We start from the raw sequence: 15,082 nt of genomic DNA on the forward strand, positions 1-15,082 counted from the left end.
CCAATCATGCTATTTTTTGTGGTCCTCTTTATTTAGAAAAGTATCGAAATACAATTTGGTACCGGTACCAGGTATCGGGACAAGCCTAATATATATATATATATATATATATATATATATATATATATATATATATATATATATATATATATATATATATATATATATATATATATATATATATATATATATATATATATATATATATATATATATATGTATAATACATATTACTTTTAATTTATTTATAAAAAAAAAAATTGCTATTTCATTCTATTTTTTTTCTATTTTTATTCACACTTTTAATCCATTAGAAATAAACAGTAGTCGTCAGCTTGTTGGGCAATTGAGTCCCACCTACCTATGTCAGCTGAGTTGATGAAAGCTTTCACAAAGGACTTCATGTCGTCCAACTGCTCCCCGGCCCTCAGTAGGAACAACACATCCACTGGCGTCCTACATGGCACTGAGCAAAAATCATGTTAAGACAGGTGAAGGAGTGCTTGTGAAATGATGGCAGTGTTTTTTCTACCTGTAGGTGGGAGGCTGGAGAGCGTGGGATGAACCATGGGTACCAGTGTCGGGAAGCGTGGTGTGACCGTGGAGTGTGTGATGTTGACAACACGGTGGACAATTTTACTGAGATCGTTGTAGTCGGTCACCATTATTGGACTCTTTGGCGAGCTGATCGGATAGAAGTCAAACACTCGCACTTTTGGGCCGACGCCGATTGGATACACATGGGTTTGGGTGCTTGTGGACGGTGGACGCGTCACAATGTCCGTGGGTGGGTTCTCCGTCACGAGGAAGACCAGCTGGGGAGGGGTGGGCCCACGTGACGAAACTGTGGGAGTTTCCTGAAAAGTTGTCGCCAAAGCGGTCCCGGTGTTTGTCTTGTTTCCACCTTGCCAGCGAATCTGCCTGAGTCGTTGTAGGAGCATCATCCTCTGGTACCTCAGGTCCCAGCGACGGATCTCAACTGTCACGGTTATGGAGTACTGGATCACGGTGATGCGGATGAACTCCTCCTTCTCTGCCATCTGTGTGATAACCTTCTCCAGGAACAAGAGAGTCTTGTTGAAGTTGGCCTGTCCGACTGATTTAGAGCCCTCAATGATGAATGTCACTTCTTTGGTTGGAGGCAGAGAGGGTGTGGTGGTCGTTGTGGTGGAGAGGTGTTTTGTAGGGATGGGTTCTGGATGAGGAGGATGGGTGGTGGTGGTGGTGCGAGATGTTTCCGGTTTGGGCTTTGGATCCAACCCCAAAGTGCAGAGGTAGTCTCTGACTTCTAAAAGACGATCCGGTAGCTCAGCTGTGCTGCTGAGCACGTAGGCCCTGTTATCGCGGTTGACCTTTGTAATGTCATTAATCTGGGCCGTGCTTACCCCCGGACCGAGGGCCACAGTAAGCATGGTGATGCTATTCCTGCGGAGCATCCTAATGTACGCAGCCATGGAATGAGGGTTGGTGCTGGCCGTCAAGATGATGGCGACGCGGCCGGTGTGTTCCCGTTTGTTCTTATCGTAGATGTTGTAAGCCAGGTATTTGATAGCCTCGTCCAAGAAGGCTGCATCCCCTCCGACATAGTGCAGGTCACGCACGGTCTTCTTAAACAGCCACTTTTGGACCTACATGGAAAATAAATGTTATCAGAACTTTGAGAGTAAGTCAATAACCGCAAACATTTGCTGTGGTTTGACCTACAATCTCAATAACTAATTAATCATCAAGCAGTAGGGATGGGTACCTTTCACTTTTAAACTGATATGGTACCAATTACCGGGACCAGGGAATCGATACCGGAACTCAATGAAACTAACTTGTAATAAATACTATAATAATACAACAAAATACATATGTACATTTTTAGTGTAACATTTAACTGATGATGATAACTGTGTTACCTAGTTATATATTGTTTTCTCACATTTCTGAGACTTATTTAATGTATTCATTCATTTCAGTTTGTTGTAGGTGTGTTGCCGTAGTCAGAAAGTAGTCTGCCATTGCGTTGAATGTTTCAGTGTTGTTATTTGTTGAGCCCTACAGTGTGTTTATACTGTAAGTATTGTACTTATTACACACCAGATGTTAGATTGTAACGTGCATCTTAGTTGTAGTTTAGACTACCAAACTTTGAGGTGTAAAATCGCTAATGCTAATCAGTGAGCATTTATACATTGCGCTTCCAATATTGTGGCTTCATCACATTCCAGGGTTTTTTGTCTTTTTTTCCCATTATATTTTTAAGCATATTCTACAACATTTTTGCTTTTTCAGGCATAAAAACGGTTAAATGAACTAAAAATATCAATACTAAAGTAGTATTGGCCACCAGAAACCAATAAGAGTTCAGTATTCTGGCCACTGATTGGCTCAGGCTCAGCCACCATTGCTATATTGGATTAAACGAGCGTAAAGGTGACTAAAGGGTGTTATTTTTATCTCTAAAAAGCTCTCATAAAGTTGAAACATTTATCTAAAAAGGTAGTAAAAAGTTGTTTTATGCTCTAGCTATTAAAATGTTATAATTATAATTAATTAATTATTCCTATTTTGCGAAAATTCATTTATTACGGTCATGTCCGGAACTAATTAACATAGATAACCCAGGGATTACTGTACAGTAACATTATTATCATTATCATTATGTTATTAGTAATTATAATATAAATCAGGGCATTTTGTGCCTTATTTTCAAACACTTTCTATGAGGCATGCTTGCTTTGTTGGCTTGGAAAATGGTAACATTACCTAGAGTCACTATGCCTTTGCCTGTCAAGTGCTTAAGCCGGTGCCGAGTCTGCAATCGGACATGACGTCACGTGCAACAAAGGTATCAAAATATGGTACCTTTTGATTTCACGTAAATCAGTATGCCGTAGTACAGACTAAATGTGATCAGTACGTATTATTCTGTAAAAGCACCAAATTCTGTACACATCTGCATCAAGCAGACTCACAATTTCTTCACCAATTTAGGATTAATGTTAGTTTTAGTAAATTCCTGCTCATCATTATTAGTAACATGTACACTTTAAGTCAATGTTATGGCAATACATGATACATTTTAGTGTGTTTCGGTGACGGAGGGTAACTACATTTCTAATTTGGGTCTTTAAAAGCTGACGTAAAAACATGCTGTCGAAGCACAACAACTTGACGGCAATTGGAATTTAATGTAGAAAATCCAATTGGATATATTTTGACTCGCTTTACTGCTGTCCTCTTGAGACAGAAATTAGATGAGAGGGGATTTAAAACAAAATGAAAAAGAATGCCAGATAAGCACAGCAAATTACCACCTGATCTGATGAGGTTCCACATACAGTAGTTACAAAAGTCTGAACATGAGAAATAAAGGAAATTCCATGTTAAAGTTAAGCTGATGCAGGAGCGGATGCAACTTGGTCATACATGACAGCGTCTAATCCTGCATTCAAAACTGATATCTAAATCAGATAGAGAGAGTTCTCGGTTTTTTGAAAGAAGTACAGTGGAACCTCTATTTATGAAGCCCAGTATGTGCGAACTTTTCGGTTAACCAACTTTTACATTGAACCAAATATGCCTCTGTGTGCGAACCATGTCTCTGTGAACGAATGCTTCATTCATTAATTTTGTGTCCTGCTGGCAGCCATTTTGGGCTTGCTCGTATTGAGGAGATAGAGGAATCCGGCTTTGTACGAAAGCAAGTTTTTAATTGTGACGAGAACCGACTTTTCTGGAAAAAGGTGCCAAAGCGGACTTATTACACAGCGGAGAAAAAAACTACCTCTCGTAAGCGGCGCCACATCCAATAGCACACACACACATACACACACACACCCACACGTGCCCCCCCGCATCTCTCTTTTTAGTTTAGTTCAGTTCACTTTCAGTTTATTTCAAACATGCATACGATACAATGTAATGCATCACATATTTCCGGTTGTTTCATTATAGCACGTCCGAAAAGGAGTAGGAACAAGCAGAGCTCATTTGGCAAAGGAGCAGCTCAGGAGAGGACCTTTGCCGATGTTGATGTACTGTCAATGGATTTTTTTATTTTTTAAATGTTCATTATTGTAGCAATACGGTTGTTAAAGTTAAAGTTTTATGTGATTTCTGATCGTTTCTGAGGGCCCCAAAGGGACTTACTGTATGTGTGTGCACGTGTTGGCAGAGCAGCACATACATGACAGTTCAGCTTGTTATTGTTGTTGTTTTGGCTTGTTAACAAAAAGACAATGGATTCATTACCTCCTTAATATGGTTGTTTGATATACAATATTATTATCAAATTGATATACAGTACAGGCCAAAAGTTTGGACACACCTTCTCCTCATTCAATGCATTTTCTTTACTTTCATGACTATTTACATTGTAGATTGTCAATGAAGGCATCAAAACTATGAATGAACACATGTGGAGTTATGTACTTAACAAAAAAAAGTGAAATAACTAAAAACGTGTTTTATATTGTAGTTTCTTCATAATAGCCACCCTTTGCTCTGATTTGCTTGGCATTCTCTCGATGATCTTCAAGAGGTAGTCGCCTGAAATTGTTTTCACTTCAGAGGTGTCATAGTTTTGATGCCTTCTGTGACAATCTACAATGTAAAATAGTCATGAAAATAAAGAAAACGCATTGAAATGAGAAGGTGTGTCCTAACCTTTGGCCTGTACTGTATATTGTGTGCAAAGTAGACAATCCTTAACTAAAGATGGATTTTTTTCGAGGCTGGAACTTATTATTTATATTTGCATTGCTTCTTATCGAGAAATTTGCTTCATTATACCAACTTTTTGATTTACTAACCCTGTTCAAATCGAGGTTCAACTGTATTAATGAAATGAAATGTGTATAGATAAACTACAAAAGGTATCATAGGTCATCCTACCTGCAGGTCATAGGTTTTGACCCCAGATTGGAAAAGTAGTACTGTGGCTCGAGTGTGAGCGGAGCCCATGCGGAAAGGTTCGATCACTCCCAGTATAAAGTTTTTGGTGGCCTCAAACTCATTTTCACTCAGCGCCGCGGAGCCATCCAATAGGAAAGCCAGATCCATGGCTCGATCACACGTCCCCTCGGGCATCATGGTGGTCATGGATAGAGATGTCATGGTGGCGGAGGGAAGGGTCGGTGCAGCAATGGTGGCGGCGCAAGCCTCGCATGCTAGGGTGTTGTTGTCGCAGTGACTTGAGGACACATCACAGCGAAAGCACTTTTGTTAATGCGAATGACCAAGCATGAATTAGCATGCAAGTAGACCTTATTACCATATTTTGCAATGGACGGGGTCATGATGGCTGATGATGACTCTGTTGCCGTGAGAGATTCTCTGACCCTCGTGGACGCACACCTGACACTGAGAGGGATCAACACACCTCATGGCCACCTCATCCAACAGCTGGCCTGTGAGCAACAATGTTAGGAGTTAAACACGTGCAATACCGCATTCCACCAGTTATTAAAACGTTGGGATCATTTCAGACACCTGGGGGGCAGTAGGCATGACATCCTTCCACGCATTTGAGAGAACACTGGAGGGGGTCGGGGTGCTGGCAGGTGATGGGACAGGCAGGCCCACAAGTGTTGTATCTCCACTGGCATAACTCCTCTCCTGAAGTTAGGCTCTTTGGATTCAGCCCCTCGCAGCTCATCGCTATTAAGAGGTGTGCGTGACATTTTCATTTCTGACTACTGCACAGACTGAAATACTGAAATTTAAATCCAAGTTATTATTAGAGATTATAGTGAAACCTCGATTTACGGTCTTAATAGGTTCTTGAACAGGGTTCGTAAATGGAAGAGTTTGTATAGTGAAGCAAATGTGTCTATAAGAAACAATGTAAATATGAATAATGGGTTCCACGCTCGAAGACCTCAATGAAAAATAAAACCTATGGACCCAGATTTCCCTCGCCCGGACGCGGGTCACCGGGGCCCCCCCTCTGGAGCCAGGCCCGGAGGTGGGGCACGATGGCGAGCGCCTGGTGGCCGGGCCTGTCCCCATGGGGCCCGGCCGGGCACAGCCCGAAGAGGCAACGTGGGTTCCCCCTCCAATGGGCTCACCACCCATAGCAGGGGTCATAGAGGTCGGGTGCGATGTGAGCTGGGCGGCAGCCGAAGGCAGGGCACTTGGCGGTCCGATCCTCGGCTACAGAAGCTAGCTCTTGGGACGTGGGGGGGGAGGAGCCTGAGCTAGTGCGCGAGGTGGAGAAGTTCCGACTAGACATAGTCGGACTCACTTCGACGCACAGCAAGGGCTCTGGAACCAGTTCTCTCGAGAGGGGCTGGACTCTCTTCTACTCTGGCGTTGCCGGCAGTGAGAGGCGACGGGCTGGGGTGGCAATTCTTGTTGCCCCCCGGCTCAGAGCCTGCATGTTGGAGTTCAACCCGGTGGACGAGAGGGTAGCTTCCCTCCGCCTTCGGGTGGGGGAACGGGTCCTGACTGTGGTTTGCGCTTACGCGCCAAGCCGCAGCTCAGAGTACCCACCCTTTTTGGATTCACTCGAGGGAGTACTTGAGAGTGCCCCCCGGGTGATTCCCTCGTTCTACTGGGGGACTTCAATGCTCATGTTGGCAGCGACAGTGAAACCTGGAGAGGCGTGATTGGGAAGAATGGCTGCCCGGATCTGAACCCGAGCGGTGTATTGTTATTGGACTTTTGTGCCCGTCACATATTGTCCATAACAAACACCATGTTCAAACATAAGGGTGTCCATATGTGCACTTGGCACCAGGACACCCTAGGCCGCAGTTCCATGATCGACTTTGTAGTTGTGTCGTCGGATTTGCGGCCTCATGTTTTGGACACTCGGGTAAAGAGAGGGGCGGAGCTTTCTACCGATCACCACCTGGTGGTGAGTTGGCTGCGATGGTGGGGGAGGATGCCGGACAGACCTGGCAGGCCCAAAGGCATTGTGATGGTTTGCTGGGAACGTCTGGCAGAGTCTCCTGTCAGAGAGAGTTTCAATTCCCACCTCCGGAAGAACTTTGAACATGTCACGAGGGAGGTGCTGGACATTGAGTTCGAATGGACCATGTTCCGCACCTCTATTGTCGAGGCGGCTGATTGGAGCTGTGGCCGCAAGGTAGTTGGTGCCTGTCGTGGCGGTAATCCTAGAACCCGTTGGTGGACACCGGCGGTGAGGGATGCCGTCAAGCTGAAGAAGGAGTCCTATCGGGTTCTTTTGGCTCATAGGACTCCTGAGGCAGCGGACAGGTACCGACAGGCCAAGCGGTGTGCGGCTTCGGCGGTCGCGGAGGCAAAAACTCGGACATGGGAGGAGTTCGGGGAAGCCATGGAAAACGACTTCCGGACGGCTTCGAAGCGATTCTGGACCACCATCCGCCGCCTCAGGAAGGGGAAGCAGTGCACTATCAACACCGTGTATGGTGAGGATGGTGTTCTGCTGACCTCGACTGCGGATGTTGTGGATCGGTGGAGGGAATACTTCGAAGACCTCCTCAATCCCACCAACACGTCTTCCTATGAGGAAGTAGTGCCTGGGGAATCTGTGGTGGGCTCTCCTATTTCTGGGGCTGAGGTTGCTGAGGTAGTTAAAAAGCTCCTCGGTGGCAAGGCCCCGGGGGTGGATGAGATCCGCCCAGAGTTCCTTAAGGCTCTGGATGCTGTGGGGCTGTCTTGGTTGACAAGACTCTGCAGCATCGCGTGGACATCGGGGGCGGTACCTCTGGATTGGCAGACCGGGGTGGTGGTTCCTCTCTTTAAGAAGGGGAACCGGAGGGTGTGTTCTAACTATCGTGGGATCACACTCCTCAGCCTTCCCGGTAAGGTCTATTCAGGTGTGCTGGAGAGGAGGCTACGCCGGATAGTCGAACCTCGGATTCAGGAGGAACAGTGTGGTTTTCGTCCTGGTCGTGGAACTGTGGACCAGCTCTATACTCTCGGCAGGGTCCTTGAGGGTGCATGGGAGTTTGCCCAACCAGTCTACATGTGTTTTGTGGACTTGGAGAAGGCATTCGACCGTGTCCCTCGGGAAGTCCTGTGGGGAGTGCTCAGAGAGTATGGGGTGTCGGACTGTCTGATTGTGGCGGTCCGCTCCCTGTATGATCAGTGCCAGAGTTTGGTCCGCATTGCCGGCAGTAAGTCGGACACGTTTCCAGTGAGGGTTGGACTCCGCCAAGGCTGCCCTTTGTCACCGATTCTGTTCATAACTTTTATGGACAGAATTTCTAGGCGCAGTCAAGGCGTTGAGGGGATCTGGTTTGGTGGCTGCAGGATTAGGTCTCTGCTTTTTGCAGATGATGTGGTCCTGATGGCTTCATCTGGCCAGGATCTTCAGCTCTCGCTGGATCGGTTCGCAGCTGAGTGTGAAGCGACTGGGATGAGAATCAGCACCTCCAAGTCCGAATCCATGGTTCTCGCCCGGAAAAGGGTGGAGTGCCATCTCCGGGTTGCGGAGGAGACCCTGCCCCAAGTGGAGGAGTTCAAGTACCTCGGAGTCTTGTTCACGAGTGAGGGAAGAGTGGATCGTGAGATCGACAGGCGGATCGGTGCGGCGTCTTCAGTAATGCGGACGCTGTATCGATCCGTTGTGGTGAAGAAGGAGCTGAGCCGGAAGGCAAAGCTCTCAATTTACCGGTCGATCTACGTTCCCATCCTCACCTATGGTCATGAGCTTTGGGTTATGACCGAAAGGACAAGATCACGGGTACAAGCGGCCAAAATGAGTTTCCTCCGCCGGGTGGCGGGACTCTCCCTTAGAGATAGGGTGAGAAGCTCTGCCATCCGGGGGGAGCTCAAAGTAAAGCCGCTGCTCCTCCACATCGAGAGGAGCCAGATGAGGTGGTTCGGGCATCTGGTCAGGATGCCACCCGAACGCCTCCCTAGGGAGGTGTTTAGGGCACGTCCGACCGGTAGGAGGCCACGGGGAAGACCCAGGACACGTTGGGAAGACTATGTCTCCCGGCTGGCCTGGGAACGCCTCGGGATCCCCCGGGAGGAGCTGGACGAAGTGGCTGGGGAGAGGGAAGTCTGGGCTTCCCTGCTTAAGCTGCTGCCCCCGCGACCCGACCTCGGATAAGCGGAAGAAGATGGATGGATGGATGGATGGATGGGTTCCAGCCTCGACAAAAGTGCATATTTTAGTGAAGGTTTGTACACTTTGAACAAAGTGTTTAAAAATAATATACTGTACTGAATATCAAACAAACATAAGAGGGTGATGGATCAACTTTCTCTTTATTAACAAGCTGAAGTGTGCTGTATGCGATGCTCTGCCAACACGCGCACAAACAAAAAAGTCCCTTGGTGCCCTCACAAATGATCAGAAGTCACAAAATGTTTAACATTAAAGCTCCACTTATTAACTTTCACTTTTAGTTGATTTTGGCGGGACCACGTAAATAAGACTGCCCACAAAACGGCGCATCCTGAAGCAACTGTCAGAAAGCAACTTGAAGATGTTCTGTAAAACATAATCTATGCAACATTTTGACCAAAGAACCACCATTACATGTTATGTAGACCACAAGGAAGTGTTTTCAATTCAGGAAAAAATCATTATATGGCCCCTTTAAAGGCCTACTGAAATGAAATTGTTTTATTCATCATTTTGCGATATTGCCATATTTTTGCTGAAAGGATTTAGTAGAGAACATCGACGATAAAGTTCGCAACTTTTGGTCGCTGATAAAAAAAAAGCCTTGCCCTTACCAGAAGTAGCGTGACGTCACAGGTTGAAAGGCTCCTCACATATCCCCATTGTTTACACCAGCAGCAAGAGCGATTCGGACTTAGAAAGCGACGATTACCCCATTGATTTGAGCCAGGATGAAGGATTTGTGGATGAGGAACGTGAGAGTGAAGGACTAGAGTGCAGTGCAGGACGCATCTTTTTTCGCTCTGACCGTAACTTAGGTACAAGCTGGCTCATTAGATTCCAAACTCTCTCCTTTTTCTATTGTGGATCACGGATTTGTATTTTAAACCACCTCGGATACTATATCTCTTGAAAATGAGAGTCGAGAACGCGAAATGGACATTCACAGTGACTTTTATCTCCACGACAATACATCGGCGAAACAGTTTAGCTACGGAGCTAACGTGATAGCATCGGGCTTAACTGCATATAGAAACAAAAGAAATAAGCCCCTGACTGGAAGGATAGACAGAAAATCAACAATACTATTAAACCATGGACCTGTAACTACACGGTTAATAATTCTCAGCCTGGCGAAGCTTAACAATGCTGTTGCTAACGACGCCATTGAAGCTAACTTAGCAACGGGACCTCACAGAGCTATGCTAAAAACATTAGCTATCCACCTACGCCAGCCAGCCCTCATCTGCTCATCAACACCCGTGCTCACCTGCGTTCCAGCGATCGACGGTTCGACGAAGGACTTCACCCGATCATCCGTGCGGTTGGCGGCTAGCGTCGGATAGCGCGTCTGCTATCCAAGTCAAAGTCCTCCTGCTTGTGTTGCTGTAGTCCGTCGCTAATACACCGATCCCACCTACAACTTTCTTCTTTGCAGTCTTCATTGTTCATTAAACAAATTGCAAAAGATTCACCAACACAGATGTCCAGAATACTGTGGAATTTTGAGATGAAAACAGAGCTTTTTGTATTGGATTCAATGGAGTCCGAATACTTCCGTTTCAACGATTGACGTCACGCCAAACGTCATCATACATTGACGTTTTCAACCGGAAGTTTAGCGGGAAATTTAAAATTACACTTTATAAGTTAACCCGGCCGTATTGGCATGTGTTGCAATGTTAAGATTTCATCATTGATATATAAACTATCAGACTGCGAAAATACGGTATTCATGTTTACATTGTTATTTATGGGGAACTCTGCTTCACTATACAAATGTTTCGATTTACGAACCATGTTAAAGAACCAATTAAGTTTGTACATCGAGGTTCCACTGTATGTGAAAAACAACCAAACATAGTCATAGTTTAGCTTGGTTGATCCTCTCAAAATATGGGGAAATGGCTTTAGGAGTACAAAGGACCACATAATATACTATTCACACTTACGGCAAAGCTCATTGGACCTCCAGCTGACAGAAACATCCCTCTCGGAACAAGCCTGGGCATAGGCTGTGATAACGTCACAAAAGCAAGCGCAGTCGCCCACTGATGGACATGAGCACGCTGCCTCGACACACATCTCCATGTAGGGCTCGGCAGCAACCTAAAGATACATAAAGGGAAGAAACCTTCTATAAACTTACTGCAATGTAAGGTACAACTGTGCAATCCAAAGAGATCCAACATATGAACGGGATGAAAACATTTGCATTGTCAAAGATTATAATAATCAGGTGATCAGATGAATTGCGCAATTGCAATTTGGAGTCTCACCATACTTTGCTTGAAAAGTAAAAATGCGCGACGAAACATCAGCGCTGTGTGATTATTTTGTGAACAATTGCAGATCAGTACTCATGATGACAGAGGAAAAGTGTGATGATAACCATAGAAACAAATATGGGCACAGTAAAAAACGAGCACATACTAGGGGTGCATGGGACAGATACTTAACAGGCTTATATGAGCAATTATGACGCCATACAGATGAATCCGATAACATTAAAGAATAACTCTGATAAAAAATAAACAAAGACGAGAGATTATCCATACTATCTTGTAGTTACGGTGTGCAAACCAAGCACTTTTTTCTCCTCACTCTGCCGTGCTGTAAAACGGCGTGTCGTAAACGCACTCTGAGCTCGCTGTAAACAAAAATCATTGTGTGGGAGAGGGAGACAATTTGCACCAAATATCCTGCAAACATTCCACCAAGGAAGGAATAAAAACAAAAAACGAGATACCACATATCAAACCTTATCAGCCACCTGAAATGCCAGCATTGCTACGACGGTGTTTTGGAAATCATACAAAGACGCCAAGGATGCTGTTAGAGAAGCTGCCGTAAAGAAATGTGTGCACAAACTACACTTAAATCTAAATCTAAAACATAATAGATATAAATAAGTATCTGCCTTGAGAAGAAGGAACTTATCTGTTTAAGTATTGGCTTGAAAAAAAGATGAGCATCCCGAGCACATACACTAATTCATTTGACTAAACAGATGCTACACTGAGCATACAGTAGAATTACTTAAACACTGCTGTATTAACCACACACCATAACTATAAAAAACACAACAAATTCAAGATGCTGCCTGCCTAACAACATACAACAACACTTATCAAATTGAGTAATACCTATCAAATGCCACTAGATGACAGGACTGCCCTCTCAAGTTGTCTAAAAGTTAGGTTAGTTTTAATTTATTTCACTTTTATTTAACAGTAGTTAACTTCTAGTCATTATTATAGGATTAAAATTATATTCATATATTATTTGATGTTTCAAAACATTGTTGATTTTGACCCTGAAACTGACACATTTGTGTCCCATTGTCCTCTAAGGGAATACTTCATCATAACATCACTGTGTTTGATGATGATAAGCCTTGGACAAACAAATTCACTTTACATTATTTCCGATGGGGAACATTTTAAAAAGCTAAAGAGGAACTGCACTTAAAAAAAATGCCTATCATTCACAATCCCTATGTAAAACAAAAACACCCATTTCTTTTTTTATGCATTCTAATTCATAATATATGGCAAGTAAAAAGTGGCTAAAAATGTAGCTAATGGTAGTACATAAAGCCTTCTAAAATCATCAAAAAACCGCCAACATACACCATTTACATGCCGCGACCTAATATATTAACCAAGTATTAGCGATACTGTTATTATAAGTGCTAACGCCAAGGAACTACTTTTAGCAGTGCCGTGATCACAAAGCGCTAACAGGCTTATGCTGCTATGTTGACACATTGAGCCGGTGAGCTGCTGCATTGCCTCTGAGTTGGTAAAAGTTCATTCTAGATTATAAATCATCACCTCTCACATGGATAGTAGACGGTTGTGGCCATACACCGAGAAAATGCTCAACTTTGACATCCAAATTAGACCTGGAGATGGCGAGAGAGACGAAAAGTCGCTTGTTTTTGTTTTGTTTTGTTTTAATAACTTGCTATAGAGTTATGAGTAATTTGATTCTAAATGAGAAGATATGAACATCCCATCAGTCGGGATCGAAGGGAAAGCAGACATTGTACAGTAAGTGGTTGTTTTAGTATGTTCGTAGTTTGTATATCTTTTCTGTTTATCAAAACTTGCAGATCATCCTCATTATATTCAGGCTCAAAAATATAAGGTTCTGTATCATCATTTGTTCCAAAGTAGTCGTGCAATGATGAAGGTTTTTGGATAGAGGTCTTTATAGGCGGAATAGACGCAATAATGTAATGACTCCCGGTACCTCCATTGTTAGCTGACTTTTGTATGTGTTTTTTAAATATGTTAGAATGCATTTAAAAACATTAGTGCTTGTCTTACAGTACATAAGGTTTGTGAATGATAGGTGAAATTCCAAAAAAAGTGCAGTTCCCCAGCGTCAGAGAGCCGACAGCATACTATATCGATGGTGTTTGTAAACTGAGACAATAGTTGCCATACTGTTAGTTATTCATTACTAGCACTCACCTGGCTGTTGCATTCTTTAAAGAGGGAACCAGTAAGCACACGGCACGACTGCTCGACTGTCACCAGCCTGACGATGTTGTCGCCGCAGGGAGCAGGTACCTGTCCAACACAAATGCAGGAAGTGGTTGCACCATTTTAATGTAAAAAAATACTGAAAGTTGTTGTCTGTCTATCTGTGTTGGCCCTGCGATGAGGTCGCAACTTGTCCAGGGTGTACCCCGCCTACCGCCCGAGTGCAGCTGGGATAGGCTCCGGCACCGCCCACGACCCAGAGAGGGACAAAAGAGTCCTTCACTGTTGCCTCACTTAAACACGGTAGCGTCCATTATTGAATTAGCATTAGAATAGTGAAGCTGAAAGTATGGTTAGTGAGCAAGGCATTTGTTTATACTGGATAGTATGGTTTTCTCCCACATTTCACAAATATGCATGTTTGGTTAACTTGGAGCCTCTAAATCAGGGGTGTCCAAAGTGCGGCCATTTGCGGTACGCACGGCCGCATGTTTTTTTGGGGCCCGTAACACATTGTAAAGATAAAATAAAAACATTCCAGATTATAACATTAGACAAGAAAAATATTGCGAATGATTGCTGAAATGGGGTAGCAGCTGAAATGGAGGTGGCGACTTGTCCAGGGTGGACCCCGCCTACCGCTTGAATGGAGCTGAAATAGGCTCCAGGACCCCCCATGACCCCGAAAGGGACAAGCGGTGGAAAATGGATGGATGGAGTTCCATTTATCATTCATTGATTTTGATTAAAATTGTGCAAGTCAAACTTAAATGATAACGTTAGCATGCTAACAGTTCGAACAGGGGCCACAGCGTCCACAATCCTACCCACGGGACGTCCCGAGTAAAAAAAAAAAAAACATACCACCCCCACCCCCCTTTTTTTTACTCCTGTCCAGCCGTTCAAGCATATCATATTGTTGATGTAGATGCCCATATCTGCTGTACAGATTTACTTTACAAAGCAGAAGTATGAGAAGTATTCTCTTGTTGCCCTATTTGTATTTTAATATATATTTATATATATATACAGTATATATATATATTAGGGCTGTCAAACGATTAAAATATTTAATCGCGATAATCGCATTTCGTTCAAAATTAACTCAAAATGAATCCCGATTTATCGCAGAACAATATACTTTTTCATCATTAATAAGTGTACCCTAGACCAGTGCTTTTCAACCACTGTGCCGCGGCACACTAGTGTGCCGTGAGATATTGTCTGGTGTGCCGTGGGAAATTATGCAACTTCACCTAATTGGTCCAAAAAATATTTTTTGCAAATCAATAATTATAATCTGCAAATAATGTGCCGTTGCTTAGTGTCTGTGCTGTGTAAAACTCGGCAGGGTAACCATGTAATACTCCATGTCAGTAGGCGGCAGCAGGTAGTTAATTGCTTTGTAAAAGTCGGAATGTGTCGGGTGAGACAAGGATGGTTTGTTGTGATCCCAATATGCAGACCACATCGGGAGGCAGTGTGCAGGTAAAAAGGTATGTATTGCTTAAACCAAAAATTAACAAAAGGGAAA

At 44.0% G+C, this 15,082-nt stretch overlaps 1 protein-coding gene across 2 annotated transcripts in view; it reads right to left on the minus strand.

The window, feature by feature from the left end:
- The window catches only part of vwf (von Willebrand factor), a 108,993-nt gene that overhangs the window by 34,538 nt on the left and 59,373 nt on the right, over window positions 1-15,082 (minus strand). For both annotated transcript variants that reach the window (XM_062042597.1, XM_062042598.1), the window contains 7 exons: window positions 13,537-13,635; window positions 11,008-11,164; window positions 5,482-5,649; window positions 5,264-5,399; window positions 4,885-5,182; window positions 533-1,628; window positions 362-466 (listed from right to left, as the gene is read on the minus strand). In XM_062042597.1, coding sequence (XP_061898581.1) covers window positions 362-466; window positions 533-1,628; window positions 4,885-5,182; window positions 5,264-5,399; window positions 5,482-5,649; window positions 11,008-11,164; window positions 13,537-13,635 — 2,059 coding nt within the window. The remainder of the gene's footprint in view (window positions 1-361; window positions 467-532; window positions 1,629-4,884; window positions 5,183-5,263; window positions 5,400-5,481; window positions 5,650-11,007; window positions 11,165-13,536; window positions 13,636-15,082) is intronic.

This window comes from Entelurus aequoreus, linkage group LG03 (genome assembly GCF_033978785.1).
Source record: "Entelurus aequoreus isolate RoL-2023_Sb linkage group LG03, RoL_Eaeq_v1.1, whole genome shotgun sequence".
Lineage (NCBI taxonomy): Eukaryota > Metazoa > Chordata > Actinopteri > Syngnathiformes > Syngnathidae > Entelurus > Entelurus aequoreus.